This window comes from Citrus clementina, unplaced genomic scaffold, assembly GCF_000493195.1.
Source record: "Citrus clementina cultivar Clemenules unplaced genomic scaffold, Citrus_clementina_v1.0 scaffold_6, whole genome shotgun sequence".
Classification (NCBI taxonomy): domain Eukaryota; kingdom Viridiplantae; phylum Streptophyta; class Magnoliopsida; order Sapindales; family Rutaceae; genus Citrus; species Citrus x clementina.
In genome coordinates, this window is record NW_006262139.1 from 11,703,002 (window position 1) to 11,716,002 (window position 13,001).

Consider the following 13,001-nt stretch of genomic DNA (forward strand, 5'->3'; position numbering starts at 1 on the left):
ACTAGCACCAGAAAATTTTTCTCTCAACAATATAGAGAAAAATCTTTTTCTCTGATCTGTATAAAGTGGTTACCACCTTTTCTTTAGAGAAAATAAGCCTTTTATATCACCTTTAGTGAAAACCCTAGACTCCAAATAATCAAAAACAAAACCCACATTATTTGCTTTTTTAATAGGGGACCCACCTTGTAAAATAACATAAGACCCCTTACACGAAAGTTAATTAAATGGAGCCTCCCACTAAATGATATATTTAGACTTTGACCCAAATAGCTAGTTATCTTACTTATTAGTCCAGTAGTGGTGCAATCAATTAAATGAGCTAACCCGGGGATCATTTGGGAACATACAATAATTAGGCCTGTAATTAAACTAGCCCAATTATTTAATTTCAAATCTACTCCACTAAAAGATTGGAACTGACTTCCATAATTGTATGCTCGAATAATAATTCGTCTCAAGCCACATTAATTTCTTTATTGCACAATCCTTTGTACCACATCGTTAATTAAATTGATATCCCAACTGTCCAATTAATTTAATAACATCTTATTCCTTGATTTTACTGATTTTCTCTAATGATCATTTTCAACATACTAAATATGTTGACACACTCTGGCCAGAGAATTCTATGATCAAGTGCCGAAAACCCATCAAGAGATGTGTTGTACAAATTCTATATTGTTAATCTATAACTCCAATACTCATAATTGCTCCCACCAAGATACCGAGAAATCTTGACCACAAGGATGTGTCGTGCCCATTGGTAACTCAAATGGAATAACAATTACAATCATGAAATCATAATTAACTCAAGATTAAGATTACAGTAAAATCAACGTCTATGAGATTTAATAAGTCTGACAGTTATTACAAAGTTAATTAAATCTCATATGTGATCATGTTCAATGTAGTCGTACTACATCAATAAATTCATACATGATTAAGACAAATCATTCAATGAATTTATTACAGTCTATATCTAAATAAAGTGCCCAACTTTATTTATCAACTGCGAACTAAATTTATTTAATCATAAGATAACTTGTATTTATGTCTTCTGTGAATCCACATGATGATCACATAAATACATATAATATGATTAAATGGACTTTAATACAAATATTAACGCAATTAAGATATTTGAATAAAATACTTCATTTATTTTATTAATCAAAAAAATTATTTATTACAATTAAATAAACACATATACTTTTAATTATTTCCAGTCACAAAACTAGAACATTGTTTTTGACACACACACAGCAACACAGCAAACACTAATGTGGCAGCTTTTGCTATTTTGATTACATCACATCAACCAATTTAAATACAAGGACATAACCAGAAATTTGAGACTTTAGAAGCCACAATAAAGTACATGGATAGCCGCATTCAGCTGCTTCATAATTTGATTCATTACTCAGCATCCGCAAATCTGGAGGAGGAAATAGAAATTCACAAGTCAATACTCAAGTAGAAGCACGCATGATTAAATGATTAAAGGACTAGGTAATAGGTGAAGAGAAGTCATAGAAGACTAACCCGAGTTCTGAGAGCTTCAAATGAGCTTCAGCGTAATCTGCAAAGACGGCATCCTCATCCTGAAGCAATGTCACCACAACACAGTAAGTTTCGTAGACATTGCGACCAATTCCATAAATAAAATCAATATAAAAATATGGCCAGGTACTTACTGCAGCATATTTTTCAACAAGAGGACGAAACACTGGGTCCTCGAGAAGAGCCTTGTCTGATGGCAGCTGAAGTAGACCTTCTTTCTCTCCACTCAGCAATTCCCTATCAAATTAAAATAATGAAATAATTCACATCAGTCTGCTGCTCTGAGACACGTAAATTTGAATGAGGCCCCATATAAAAAGAACTTGTGAAAGTACGAAGAATGATAAATGTGCTTATTACTTAAAATATGAATTGTCAAAAATAAGTGGATTGTTAGTCCAGGGTCCTTCAAATCCAGAACGCTCCTTGTGGCACCTACCCTGTACAAGGATTCCCATGAGACCAACATTACAAGTGAGTACAACAAGCTAAAGATGTTAAATTGCATCGTGCTTTCAAAAACAAGCAGCAGTCCATGGAAGAATATAGAACTACTGCAATGTTAGCTCACAGACCAATGTATGACCGCCGGATAAAACAACAATATCCTTATCACTCAGACCCATGTGGCCGAAGACATCTCTCAAATGGTCAGAACCTGCAGTGATGATAACAAAAGGAGTAAGTGACTTAATTTGTAGGAAGATACACTGTACTGATTTTACAATGATTTAAACCTGAGCAAATTATCTGAAACTGACCTTTGGTGGCATTTGGCAAGCGACCTTCTGGGGGCGGATCAGATTTGTCCTGCAACACGAGATGTTTAGAACTTAATATAAAGAATACCAGTTCAGCATCAATAGTTCAATCTTTGCAGCTGCCTTCTAAAATTGCTTAGCTATCAACAAGCTATATTATTTGGATAGATTAGTTGCTTTCTCTGTTGCTTCAATACAATCCAAATGGACGACAGAATGAGGATGCCCTGGTTTATTGTTATTATTATTCTTTTCATTCATTTAATTGTAAATCAAACACATGAATAGACATCAATATAATTGTACACTAGTGACAGTAACATAAATAGAAATTATGCATAATAGGAATGGCGTACACATCACACACGTCAAGTAAAGGCCCTGAGTTTCCAGCAAGTGACTCACATCTATTTAATTATGCATTGCTGATCTTCTAACAAAACCTTCTAAGTGAAGCCTAGTCCAAGATGCTGATCAACAAAATTTTATTTCGGAAAAACACACCATCATTTTGGGAATGTACAAAAGCTACAGCTATGTTTTACAGATGAACTTTTGCAACAAGAAATCAATTCTAATTTAGAGAACATGCATATGAAAAGCCCTCACCGGTCTTCCAGGGTGGAAAGGTATTTCAGGCCCTCCGGTAACTTCAACGGCAACAACTCCAGCCAACTTCAAGAAAATAAAACACAAACCATGGTCAATTCACCAATCCAAAGTAATCCATAGAAAGTGATCATAAAGCAAATCATTTTCTGTAGTCAACAGTTGGATATAAATAATAATTACCTGATAGAAATCAGCGTAGGACAAGATAGGAAACTGCTGCTTGATGGGCTCCAAGAGCCTGACAGCAATATCAAGACCATTGTTAGCCTCATGAGCAAGCTCATCTGGGTGCCTGATCGTCCCAAAAGGCCCTCCTGTCTTCGTGTTCACGTCATAAGTCCCCGCTGAGTGCCATCTGCATATGTGCAGCCCAAAAACTTACATATATATATATATATATACACATCTTGATTTTGATCTAATACTCATCATCATGCAGATTAATAACGCATCAACGATGGTCACTGAAAGTGATCTTAATTAAGAAAGTTTAAAGATAAACTTACGCCAAGCGAAGAATGATAGGGGCACAGTGTTTCTCAGCAATGAGTCCTCTGAGTTTCCTCTTGCATTTCTCCACTGCTTTCTGATACTCATCGCTCACTTTTGGATAACACTTTCCCATGATGAAAAAAGAAGAAGAAGAAGAAGCTCAGCTTGAGGCTTGTTAAGTAGTTACTGTCGAATGCGATGACCGAACTGAACTGTGACGAGCTGAAGATACGAAAGCGGGTGTTGTGTGGAAGAAATTGGATCGGGTGGCTATATAAGGGGTAGTAGTCAGTTACTGGTTTTAGTCTTTTAGAACGAGAACGAGAAGATTCTAGCGTCAGTTTAATGCCGTTAGATTTTATGCTTCTTGAGTTAGTGGTTAGGATGATCGTTGAGCTTTAACAAATGATCAGACAATAATAGTCGACTGGCCTGAATCTAGAATGTTGTAGGTGGGCCAATTATCAGGGTCCACGTGGGGTTATGGGAAATACGACGGCGCGGCATGTTAATTCCCACCAGTTTTTTTTTTTTTTTTTTTTGGGTTGTGATTTGGGAAGGCAAAATTCATGCAAGTGGAAAATGCGGCGAACACTGAAATTTTGTTTTTATTGTAGGAAATTCTCTTCTTTTTGAAATCCCTCTTTAGATTTTTCACGTAGATTGCTTCATTGCGATATGAGAAGAGAGAATTGCATTAAATATGCCACGATAACATGAAAATTCTGTAGATATACTTCCACAAAATTGACAATTTATGTAGTTTAGTGTGCGAGAAGGAAATCAAAGTATGCTAATCGGGGCGTTGAACTCCATTAACATGGGTGTTGGGCTCCGTCGTTGCCATGTTCATGGGCAATGGTCTCCATCGCATGTAACCAACGCCGGCGATGGCTCATGCACTTGCAATTAATCAACGTGGGTGATGAAGTCATTTCCCAAATCAACCAAGCTCTTTTAAAGTTAATTTATGCCAAAATGGATATAAGTGACTATTATAGTAAGAAATTTGTTATTTTGATAATGATCTTACAAAAATGGTGGATAAATAAATTTTCCTAGTTAAATTTACTCAACATTCAAGACTGTAATAAATAAATTTCCCTATATAGGACTTACGCAAGTGAAGCAGAAAAGGACTATTTCTTTGGGCTAGTTCCAAGGGCCACGTTGCACACTGCTTGGAAGCCCAAAAGCACCTTCTCTGCTTGGCCCAAAAAAGCAAAGGAGGGGAGATTGGATTGGAGCGGATCGGGAATCAGTTTCGCAAATATCGCCAAGTTGAAGGGCAATAACAGAAACAAGTGAAATAGGTGAGTGACAGCTAACGCTAACTCAACGCTCACAAACAAGTCACCAGTCGCAACAACAGCAACAGTAGCATCCATCCATCCATCAACAACAACAGAAGCCATCCATTTTATTATTATTATTATAATTTTTTTTTTTTTTTAAAAAAAAGAAGACTTGCTTTTATACGTAACGCTAAGCTCTCCTTTTCTTTCTCATTCTGTAATCCAATCCTCAGATTTCTCTTGCCTTTTTCTTTTTGAGCGATTCTCACACTGTAAGTCTCTTGCTACCTCTGCTTCGGTTCCTTCTTCAGCACCATTAAATATTAATAATTAATTAAATTAATCCTTTTTCATCTGATTCGCATTTTAGACCATCCAATCTTCAAGAAAATAAAAGGAAAACACTCGAGTCGTTGCTCTATTTATCTTTCTCTTTTTCATTTTCTTTCGGATTTAGATATTGAAAATGAGTTCTGATTTTCGATTTTTCAGGTTTTATTTTTAATATATATATTTTGTGTTTAATTATATGGATGAAGTTTTTTTTTTTTTTGGTTTTATATTTTAGATTGATTGGATCTATGTTCTAGTAGTTTACTGTTGTCCACTTATTCAGAAGTCAATGGATAACTGAGTGGAGCTTTTTTTTTAATTTTGGAAAAAAAAAGTAATTTTAGAGTTTATTGATGGATTCTTGTGAGATTTAGGCGATGCAAATGCAATTTTATATCAGAAGCTCATTTCGTTTATAAACATTAAAAATCTCTACTGAATGTACTGTCATCGCTGCCAAAATGTTCGCTAAATGAAGATGAATGAGAAAATTTATCTCTTTATTTTAGGTTTCCCTTATGTTAAATTTTCTGTTTTCATGATATTTTTGTTTTAAATTACATGTGATCTATTCAGCATTATGTTATGGTGTCAGAATCACGTGATATTGCTTGTTTTATGCTCTTCCACAGCTTATTGTGTGTGTGTGTGTGTGTGTGTGTGTTTGTATCATGTTCTGATTTTTCTTCATGCAATTGCTTAATCCATATAAACTTAGTTTCAGTTGATGTATCATGGAAATTTTGTGGACTTTGCTCGAAAGAAGAGAATGTCTATGGAAAAAGTTTTTGCTGTTTACAGATAAAACTTATTTTTGTGATTTCCTGAGATATTTTTAGCTCTGTTTGATGGCAAAACTAAGTTCATGTATGTGAAGATTGAAAAATAAAGTTGCATGTTAAAAGAATGAATATCATTTATATGTATGATCTTTCTCATATGGCTGAACTTTTAGGGCAATCATGAGTGACAAGGCAGAGAAGACATGCCCACTATGCGCCGAGGAGATGGATTTGACTGATCAGCAGTTGAAGCCATGCAACTGTGGTTATGAGGTTTGAGCGCTAGTCTTTACCCTTTATATGAAGTATCATCAAGAACTGTTGCCTTTTTTAATTCTTTTTCTGCTTATTGAGCTAGCATTTTTGGTTCATTTTTTCTCCCTTTTTGCCAAGGGAAGGGGTGCACTTAATTCTCTAAGTAATTACACCTTGTTTGTTATGTTTACAGATATGTGTTTGGTGCTGGAACCACATTATGGAAATGGCTGAGAAGGATGGTACTGAGGGTCGCTGCCCGGCATGTCGTACTGCTTATGACAAAGAAAAAATTGTGGGGATGGCAGCTAACTGTGAGAGGTTGTTATGATTTCTGTGTAGTTTCCTTGTTATTGTGTACTATTATGTGACAAGACGCTAAGGTTGCAATATACTTTTTGCTTCACAGAGCGGTGGCTAGAATGACTTCAGAGCGTAGACAGAAATCACAGAAAGCAAAGCCTAAACCATCTGAAGGAAGGATGCACCTTACTAATGTTAGAGTTATCCAACGGAATCTAGTGTATATAATTGGATTACCTATTAATCTTGCAGATGAAGATGTGAGTATTTTTTATACCATTGTATATTTTATTACTCCTTTGTGATCAGATGGAAACTCATTCTCTAGATTCTTTTATTTCAACGGTTCCCTGTGGTTAATTATTTTATCTTGTTTCTACCAGCTTCTTCAGCGAAAGGAGTATTTCGGCCAATATGGAAAAGTTTTGAAGGTGTCTATATCTCGAACTGCAACTGGGGATATTCAGCATTCTGCAAACAACAGTTGTTGTGTGTAAGTTGACCAGCCACATATTGTTTAACATACCGCGTTGTGCTATTTCTTACAGTTTTTGCATTTGAGAAACCTTCTAAATCACATGCATGGTTAAAATAATCTTAGTCTCGCTCTCTCCCTCTCTTATACACTTACTCATAGACCAAATCTTGCACCTTTTTCTGGTATCAATTATCAACGAGTATTTCCTCATTTGTTATAATTGTGTGGTCCTTTCAGATATATTACTTACTCAAAAGAGGATGATGCAATTCGATGTATTCAATCAGTGCATAGTTATATCTTAGATGGTAGACCCTTAAGGTAAGCAGGTGTTGGCTTTTGCTCCAAGCCTGACTCGTAATTATTGTTACACGATGAAAAGTCAGGTTGTTTTTTTCCTCATTTACAGGGCATGTTTCGGAACTACAAAGTATTGCCATGCATGGATAAGAAACATGGTAAACTCTTTTTTTTTTTGTGGCTATCTTGTGGGAGTTTCCTTTTGCATAGCATTAGCTTTCAACTTGATTAATGCTATTGCTGCTCCAGCCTTGCAGCGTTCCAGATTGTTTGTATTTGCATGATTTTGGCTCTCAAGAAGATAGTTTTACGAAGGATGAAATAGTTTCAGCATTTACAAGGTATGCATGGCTCTTCACTGATGACCCCCTGTGTGTGTTTTTACACAGCATGCTCTCTGGTGTGCATGAAAACAACTTGCTGTGTGTTGTGATGACCTCCTGCTGCTTTGCTCATGAGTCATGTTTTAAGGGTTTCATGCAAGGAAGGTGGGTTTCACAGATGATTTAAGCTGTGGTTTATATGATCAAAAGAGAGATAGAGAGAGAGAAATAGCCACTAGTTCCTTGCTTTTGCCCTTTTTTGACCTTTATATTACCTAATATTTTAACTTGGTATAGTAATTTTCATATGACATTTTTATCTGTTATAAGTATGGGTTTGTGAAGCAAAGTAAAAAGAGTAATATTAAAACAAGAAATCCAGGTTAGCACAGTATCCAATGCTTAATGATTCAGCCCGTTATAAGTATGGACAACAGAAAACTGATGCCGTGAATTTTACGACAACATCAAACTGAGCTGCTAGCCGCACTACATGATCTTTAAGATATCTAGGCAGGCTACTGGACATTATGTTTATATCAATGTATTTTAATTTAGGAGTTCTTTTCTCTGAACTTATTTGCATTACTCCTATTATTATTATTTTGATTAACTTCTGATTTATACTGATGAATTTTAAAGAGATGATTGATTCTCAATTTCTCTTTTTAAAAATAGGCTACTGCAGTTGTGATGAAACATTATTTCTGTTTTGTGCTCTTCTACTTTTTGGTTGATAAATTAATTCTCTACAGCATTTTAATTTTTTTCATGTTCTATTTTAACTGCCGAATACTTTATTTTTGGAAAACTTGTATGCTTCTTTAGTGCTTATATGCTCTTCTTTGATATCTTTTTCTTAATTAAATCATTATGGTTCTAAAGGAGTAGAGTTCAACAAATTATTGGTGCTACAAATAATATGCATCGGCGTTCTGGAAATGCTTTACCTCCCCCAGCGGATGACTATATCAATAGCAATATAACATCGACGGCCAAACCTATTGCCAAAAATTCTTCAAATGTAAGACTGCATACAATACTCTTTTTCAGAAAATAATCATTTCTGGCTGTTGATTTCTGGATAATACATTTTTCTTGGATAAATCAATGTGTAGCTACAAGGTATGTAGAATGTATGGGACTAGTGTCATCTTTATCTGATTGCTCCAAAAAGTGAAAAAGAAAATTAGGCTATAATGAATGTTTATAAATACACACTACTTCATATGTAATTTCTGCAGTGTTCTTACAATTTGATAGAGCTTGTCCCTTTCCCTCAGATTATTGAGAATCCAAACAATGGATCTTGCGCAGATATTGTTGCTGGAAAATCCAATTCACTTCCCACAGCAGCCTCATGGTATTCTTTTCCTTTATCAGTGGCATCCCCAATTTGATACTGTGATATGAATGCTTATTTTGCTGAATTTTCTGTACCAGGGTCATGCGTGTTTCTGCTACTCTGCCAACAAATAAAAATTTGTCAGGTCCAGTTAGACCTCCTAGCAATCAGCCCAAGGCATCTAATGGTCCCCAAGTTCCTGGAACAGAAGTAGTGAGCACCACTATATCGATCCAGACTGTACAGCCAATGGAAGCTGTAGCAACCTCCAAAGTGCATCATAGGTTGGACCCACTGGAATTGGGGAAAGAGTACATCGATGGTGATTGTCAAATTGCTTTATCAAGTACCAATGAAGAAGCTACTTTAGATTCAATTCCAGCCACTGCAACATCCAACCAGTACATAACTTGTCGGCCAACTTCAAAGAGCAGTGAGAAAGATATTGCAACCCCATCCTCCAGGACAAGCTCCTCAGAAAGTACCAAACCATTCTCTAGCCCTGGTTCAGTTGAGGATGAAAGTTCTCATATTGTTATGGATTTTCAGGGCCTATGCTGTGGGTTATCATCAATTGGCCTTGAGAGTCAATTTGAGAAAGATCGCTCCCTTCCTGTTGTCCCTAACAGTTCAATATCTAAACATGTTTCAGTTAACTTGCCTGGCAGTCATGGTCCACAAGAAGAAAAAAGCGGCCAATTTACTGAATGTAAAAGTTTTCAAGCATCAATGGCAGCTCCAACAATGGAGGATTCACCAGATTTTGATGATCTGCAATTTAAAGGCTTAGAAGACATGCATCATCTACCACCCATTTCATCTACACCTCATTTGCCACGTAATTTGAATCAGTCAAGCTATCTCTCGTGGCAGGCAGGTGATGTCAGCAATCAAAGTAATCTTGATGGACATTCTGGAAATGTGCCCTTGGAACATAAAGAAGTGTTGCCTTCGAGATCTGAGAACTTAATATCTAATGGGTTCATTAACAATGAAGCTAGTAGCTTTTTTAATTTGGATGCAACGGTCCAGCATTCTAGTCTGTTCTCAGAGGTGGGGTTTGGAAGTTACTTGGGAAAACATGATAGCATGGTTGCCCCTTTACACTCTAATGTTGCTTCAGATGTGGGGGAAAGCAGCATCATCTCGAAGATTTTGTCTTTAGACTCGGATGCGTGGGAAGATTCGTTGACCTCCCCATACAGTTTCGCTAAATTGTTGAGGGAAAGTAATAGACAACATGATTCCCTCAAAATGCCAAGCTTATTCAAGGAATCAGACTGCAGGCAGTCCAGGTTTTCATTTGCCAGACAGGAGGAATTTTCTAATCATGCATCTGATGTGGAGCATTCTCTTAGTAATATCAGGCATTCAGCTGATCAACATCCTGCCCCAAATGGTTTGTTGAAAAACAAGGATATTTTCACAGACAAACATCAGAATGCCTTTTCATCCAGTAGCTCTATGGACTCTGATAATTTTCTTGGCAGTCATTCTTTTATTTCATCATCTGGTAAGTGTCATTTTACCTGTTGTTAAAGTTATTCTTAGTTGAATGCGGTTCCAGTTTATTGATTGCGTAGAAGTTTCTGCTGTATACTTATTGTGGTGTAAGTAGTTTAGTGCCTCGGGGTGGTGCATGAAAACTATTATTCAACACATCTATTTTGAAATAATGTATAATTGCATGGAAAATAAATTTTTTAAATGTTCTGAATAGTTCTGAGGCAATTAAAATCAACTCTGTACTAATTAAATTTGTTGATGAGGATACTGCTAGTCAGAATTGCATATGGTCAGTAAGTTCCTTTTAACTTCTTGTTAAGGTTGAAAAACAAGTCATAACATCAGTAAAGATGTATTTGTCTGTCTTGATGATTGGAAACGCTGGACTGCTTTCTCTGCCATATGGCTCATAGTTGTCTGTTATGCAGTGCATGTATATTTGTTCTCTTTTGGATCTCAGACTCATGTTGTTTTGAAGCCCAGATGTAACCATTTTATAGCCTTATATGGTACACTGACAATATGTTGGTTCGTGGCATGTACGGTTTTGTGTCCCGTGTGTTAGATTTGTCGTGGTTTATCCATAAGATCCTGTTTTCAATGTCTTGTTTAGTTTTTTTCCAAACTCCTTCCTGAAGTTCTTTGCTTCATCACCTTGCAACAGTTTCAAAAGCTCCAACTTCAGTCCCTCCAGGATTTGCAGTGCCAAACAGGGCACCGCCTCCGGGTTTTTCTCCTCATGGAACAATGCAGAAGCCTTTTGACAGTGCCGGTTAGTTTCTCTTTCCCCCTTTTACTGGGAAATGAAACATTTGTTATGTCACTTCTAGTTCCTCTTCCGATAAAATCTGATTTCTTTCACTCTTCAGCAAGTCATTTGCGACGGATGTCTGCTCCAGCAGCTGGAAACAGTGGCCCATGCGGTGACATCCCATTCGTTGATCCTGCAATACTAGAAGTTGGTAAAGGGTTGCAGGCAATAGGGCTGAATAATCTTGGCTGTGATATGAGACAAACCCCATCTTCACAGCTTAATCCTTTTGACCATGAGGCAAGACTTCAGCTGCTGATGCAACAGTCAAGTTCTGGATATCAGAACCTGAGGTTTCAAGATTACCCAATGAATAGATTTTCTCCCCCAAGTGATACTTACGGAATTTCGTCTACAGTGCTTAGTCAACCCCAACCCGATAATTTATCTTCATTTACACAATCACCAGCCCAACAATACAGAAATGCACACATGTCAACTGGCCATTTGGGTAGTTTGAAAGGGGTTAAGAGCATTAATGATCTGGGCGTCTCTGACTTAATGACAAATAGGGGGATTGGGTTTAACAAATTTATTCCGAGTTACGAGGATTTAAAGTGTCAAATGTCCAATTCCAGTAATCTGTACAACAGAGGATTTGCAATGTAATTTTGATGGAATTGTGTTGATCATCATTTATATGCTCGAATGGGCAATGTGTCTGGAGTGGATGACATGGTTGGCTGGCCCCATCTTGAATGAGTTGAAATGTTTCATGGCCTACAGATGTTGGTTTTGTGGGGACACCTGGTAAGAAGCATAATTTCTTAGTCTCTTTCTACTGTGGATAGAAGTTATGTTTAATCTGCAACTGATGAATCAGGTTGTCCCCAGACTCTGGACCGAAACGGCAGCAGCACATGTGCCTAATGGTGGCAGTCTCAAAGGACAAACTAAGCACTTTTGACTCGTGTATGTAAGTTTTATTAACCATTTGGCCAACACATTATTCTTGGCAGATGACTTGTACTGCTTTTTAAGTTGCCTTTTGATTCGTGTGTGTGTGCAGTGTGAGCAGAGAAATTTGATAGAAAATGAATGATCCTGTCCTGCTGCAATCGAACAGAGAAACTTGTACCTGGGCTGTTACCCCTCTACGGAGGAATTAAGTAAATCTCATATAAGTCATACGAGGATCATCCACTAAATTTCGTTGAAATCAAGTGTTTAATGAAATGATGTCTTCTGACCTGGCGGCACTGACTTGTTTTGACAACCTCGCTGGTGGATTACACCTTAGCCAGACTGGCAATGTATTGCTTTTGGTCACAAAAACCGTCAGTAATAGTCGCATTAACTATTTTGCATGCCTCTTTTGGGAAGCAAGTTGCAAACTATTGTGAAATTATTTTTATGATATCATTTGCGCAAGAGTGAAAGAGGTACGGCTTTAATAAGGACGAGCGCATATAGTGCCGTGTCATTTTGATTCATTCATTAAAATTTGATCATAAATATCTTTAACCGAAGTAAAATTTTGGGTGCTGAATAGAAAAGTGCTTTGTTAGTCTTTTTTTTTTTTCAATTAAATCCCCCACCCCAAAGAGATCAACCGTGTTATTTATTGTCCTAGTCCATATTTGCCTCTGGGTTGGTTCAACTTGTGCTTTATTCTTACACGACAATAATAATAAGGATATCCTTATCTTACATGCATGTAAGATATATTTTTCTCATATAAATAATATGTAAATTCTATACATATACGGTTGAAATATATTTTACATACATGTAAATTAGGAATTGTTTAATAATAATAATAATAATAAGAATAATAATAATAATAATAATAGGCAAATGTTATGTTACAATTAATGAAACATACACATTTAATAATAACTA

The 13,001-nt window shown here is 36.5% G+C and overlaps 2 protein-coding genes across 4 annotated transcripts; one reads left to right on the forward strand and one right to left on the reverse strand.

Annotated features, from left to right (window-relative positions):
• Positions 1–1,380: 1,380 nt before the first annotated feature.
• On the reverse strand, positions 1,381–3,784 carry LOC18039197 (L-ascorbate peroxidase 2, cytosolic). The gene is made up of 9 exons (XM_006428824.2): positions 3,443–3,784; positions 3,117–3,291; positions 2,934–2,999; positions 2,325–2,373; positions 2,139–2,221; positions 1,924–2,003; positions 1,698–1,800; positions 1,546–1,604; positions 1,381–1,438 (listed from the first exon to the last, which is right to left on the reverse strand). Exons 1-9 carry the CDS (start codon positions 3,559–3,561, stop codon positions 1,420–1,422), a joined length of 753 nt encoding a protein of 250 aa, XP_006428887.1. The 5' UTR covers positions 3,562–3,784; the 3' UTR covers positions 1,381–1,419.
• Positions 3,785–4,869: 1,085 nt separating this feature from the next.
• Positions 4,870–12,582, forward strand: LOC18039164. Of its 3 annotated transcripts, none has more exons than XM_006428825.2 (15): positions 4,870–4,995; positions 6,012–6,111; positions 6,287–6,414; positions 6,503–6,656; positions 6,780–6,889; positions 7,112–7,195; positions 7,284–7,332; positions 7,424–7,515; positions 8,383–8,521; positions 8,781–8,860; positions 8,941–10,355; positions 11,013–11,120; positions 11,218–11,909; positions 11,983–12,075; positions 12,169–12,582. In XM_006428825.2, the coding sequence occupies exons 2-13, from the start codon at positions 6,019–6,021 to the stop codon at positions 11,766–11,768; spliced, it is 3,003 nt and encodes a 1,000-aa protein (XP_006428888.1). In that variant the 5' UTR covers positions 4,870–4,995; positions 6,012–6,018; the 3' UTR covers positions 11,769–11,909; positions 11,983–12,075; positions 12,169–12,582. The 3 variants fall into 3 exon arrangements, with proteins under 3 accessions (XP_006428888.1, XP_024037512.1, XP_006428890.1); XM_024181744.1 differs by having other exon boundaries at positions 11,983–12,071; XM_006428827.2 differs by having other exon boundaries at positions 11,994–12,075.
• The last annotated feature ends 419 nt before the right edge of the window (positions 12,583–13,001 follow it).

Bases quoted from the DNA above. Each gene is read 5' to 3' on its own strand.
- LOC18039164 (XM_006428825.2), top strand. From the start codon at position 6,019: ATGAGTGACAAGGCAGAGAAGACATGCCCACTATGCGCCGAGGAGATG. The intron at 6,112-6,286 runs GTTTGAGCGCTA...TTATGTTTACAG, and splicing joins CATGCAACTGTGGTTATGAG to ATATGTGTTTGGTGCTGGAA. The intron at 8,861-8,940 runs GTATTCTTTTCC...TTTCTGTACCAG, and splicing joins CTTCCCACAGCAGCCTCATG to GGTCATGCGTGTTTCTGCTA.
- LOC18039197 (XM_006428824.2), bottom strand. From the start codon at position 3,561: ATGGGAAAGTGTTATCCAAAAGTGAGCGATGAGTATCAGAAAGCAGTG. The intron at 3,292-3,442 runs GTAAGTTTATCT...GCACATATGCAG, and splicing joins CCTATCATTCTTCGCTTGGC to ATGGCACTCAGCGGGGACTT. The intron at 2,004-2,138 runs GTCTGTGAGCTA...ATCCTTGTACAG, and splicing joins TATCCGGCGGTCATACATTG to GGTAGGTGCCACAAGGAGCG.